At 36.2% G+C, this 2,500-nt stretch overlaps 1 protein-coding gene across 7 annotated transcripts in view; it reads left to right on the top strand.

Annotated features, from left to right (window-relative positions):
* The first annotated feature begins 1,354 nt into the window (after positions 1-1,354).
* Positions 1,355-2,500, top strand: part of LOC113817781 (glycerol kinase 5) — a 58,349-nt gene continuing 57,203 nt past the window's right edge. For 3 of the 7 annotated variants that reach the window (XM_070137234.1, XM_070137191.1, XM_070137162.1), the window contains exon 1: positions 1,744-1,777. In XM_070137234.1, coding sequence (XP_069993335.1) covers positions 1,759-1,777 — 19 coding nt within the window. In that variant the 5' untranslated portion in view covers positions 1,744-1,758. Of the gene's footprint in view, positions 1,483-1,562; positions 1,622-1,743; positions 1,778-2,500 lie in introns of those variants that run through there. The other 4 variants (XM_070137560.1, XM_070137414.1, XM_070137286.1 and 1 more) reach the window with 3 other exon arrangements.

Raw genomic sequence — 2,500 nt, 5'->3', positions numbered from 1 at the left:
CATGGGGAGCTAGACTTAGGTAGAGGTAAAGATATTGATACTGGTGGTCGCTACTGACACGCATTGACTCGCAGTTCACCTAGGTCCAGCAAGAACTTTAGCCAAGACGTCGAATTAAACTGAATATTATCTCACCTATATTACTCACCAGCGGCGGAGCTAGCCTAAAAATGTGGGGGGGGGGCAGTTTAGTCGCAACATCGTTTTAGAGGTCCACGCCCTTTTCCTTGCGGATGCGTCATTTCTAAAATGTTTGAGTATTTTATTTATCGGAAACTTGAATCAGTTTTTTTTTGTTTCTCGTTTCACTTCGAACATTTTCCCCTTTTAATACTGAGGGCTATTAATTTGTTTCTTATTTCTTTGGCCAAGAATTAAGAAAATATTGATAAACATTTGATAGTAAAAGGCGGAAAGTTTTAAATTCACTTTAAAAACTTTTATACCAAATTGAGTGAATGTACATTCAAAAGTGTGTGTGTGTGGAGGGTCCGGACCCCCAATCCCCCCAGTGGCTCCGCTTTTGGTATTTACACATGATTATCCCACATATCAATAAATTGGAATCTTTCATCAAGTATTCTTAACCTATGGCAACTGACACCATTTCATTCATAACATGTAATAACTAAATATGAAATTATGACAGACACTGATCGGGGTAATGAAAATTTATTACATTTTGGTCGAATGCAAATGTAAAAGGTTAGAAACCAATGATCTAAATAGATCAACCCAAGATCTACCTGTGTGGGGTATTTTTATTTCACTATATTATTTTCTGCAGTTCTGATTATAAACAGAAACGAAGGGAAGTGTGATCAATGGACTGTCTCTCTGCTACTAATTAGAATAATTCCATGCAAAGCTGGTTATTTTATAATCTGGGATTAACATACATACACAAGGGTTAATGCCTATCCATGTTTTTATGCCTTATTCTTACATTTTGTGATAATAGACAACAGTGTGTAGGGGTTGATTGAAATTCAGGTATGATGAAAAGAAAGTGCATTCACACGCTCACAAACTCATGATTTGGAGAAATTTGTCATACATCCCAAAGGAACAAAATGATTGCAGAGACAACGGACACATCTGTCATTTCAATTAATTTTGGTAATATGATATATCTGAACAGGATTGCCATTGTAGCGATTTCTCGCTAGTGTATAACCAAATGAGTCGTGAATTTCTAAACGCTAAATGAATCAACTACTTATTAGCACTCTATCTAGAATGATATAAAGCGAAATAGTTTTGTTGGCAAGGATATCATTTCAGTTGTATTCTGACTTTACTTGGCAACTTTCAGGACGTAAACTTCTATAGTTACATTCCGCTACTTTAAGAAACGAATCGCTATATTTAGCGATTCCCGCTACTTCTGGTGGTGTGTCCAGCGCTTTGGCTGACAGTCATAAGATTTTCTTAATGTATTTCTAAATAGCGTATATTTAGTGGGAATAACTCGATTGAGAGGTAATATTCTCGCGTGTTTGTACTATTATAACCTATATTTGCAAGCTGTGACAGTGTATTATTCGTTTAGTCAATTAATGTCGGCTACTATGCCAGTTGGAGGGTTAATGTGTGGGCATCGGGCACTAATTACTATATGGTAATGACCGTAATCAGATGGGCGTGGTTATGTATTCTTGATTATGTCTATATTATGTCTGTCTATCAATCGTCCCTCTGTGTCTATCTATCTTTCTAGATATTTTCGAGGAGGAAGTAACAGACAGACAGACATTAATGAGAAAATATTCAACAGGTGGGAAAGTAGTGTAGAGTGAAAAAAGTGATAGCAAAAGGAAAGGTAGAATTAGGAATTGTATTTAGATGTTTGAGATATTTTCCGTGCTATTTTTTTTCTCGCACACAGCTGTCCAACCTTGCAATTATTATTACGTGTTCCAGTTATTCGCATAGGTATATGCGTGAATCTCTTACTATTTTCCGTCGCTAGTGATATGAACGAGAGTATTGGTGATGTGTATGAAGTACTGCACCCTCTGAGAGGAAGGCCCTATTACTCCAGCATGTCCAAAACATCGCCACATGAGCCAAACACCTTCCTAACCGTGGAGTTCCGTCCCAATCTCCCAACCTATCTTTGTGGACTTCCTCTCCACGTGGCATTAATCGCGGCCTATTTTCTTCATTTGTGACTTTACTTTTTGCCTGTGCGGGTTATATCATGTATTAGTGAATATAGATTTTTCTATAATGTATTCCAAATTATTACATGTTGCATAGCGTTCTTATTTTCAATTTGCGAAGCTAATACCATAGGTGGAAAGTGTTTTATTTTCGGTCATTCTAGCCATTAGAGGCAAATTTTATCTTGTAATACATGGCTGTGAGAAGCTGAAGCAATTCTTTTTTTTGGGTATTGTATTATTGAAATTGATGTAATGTAATTGTGATACTATATTATGTAATATATTTGTGTAATTCATGATAATGAAGTTTTTGGTATAGTTTTAAAAGAACA

The sequence above is a fragment of the Penaeus vannamei genome, chromosome 1 (genome assembly GCF_042767895.1).
Source record: "Penaeus vannamei isolate JL-2024 chromosome 1, ASM4276789v1, whole genome shotgun sequence".
NCBI lineage: Eukaryota > Metazoa > Arthropoda > Malacostraca > Decapoda > Penaeidae > Penaeus > Penaeus vannamei.
The sequence above is the reverse complement of the archived record's forward strand: the minus strand, read 5'-3'. Positions and strand labels throughout refer to the sequence as shown.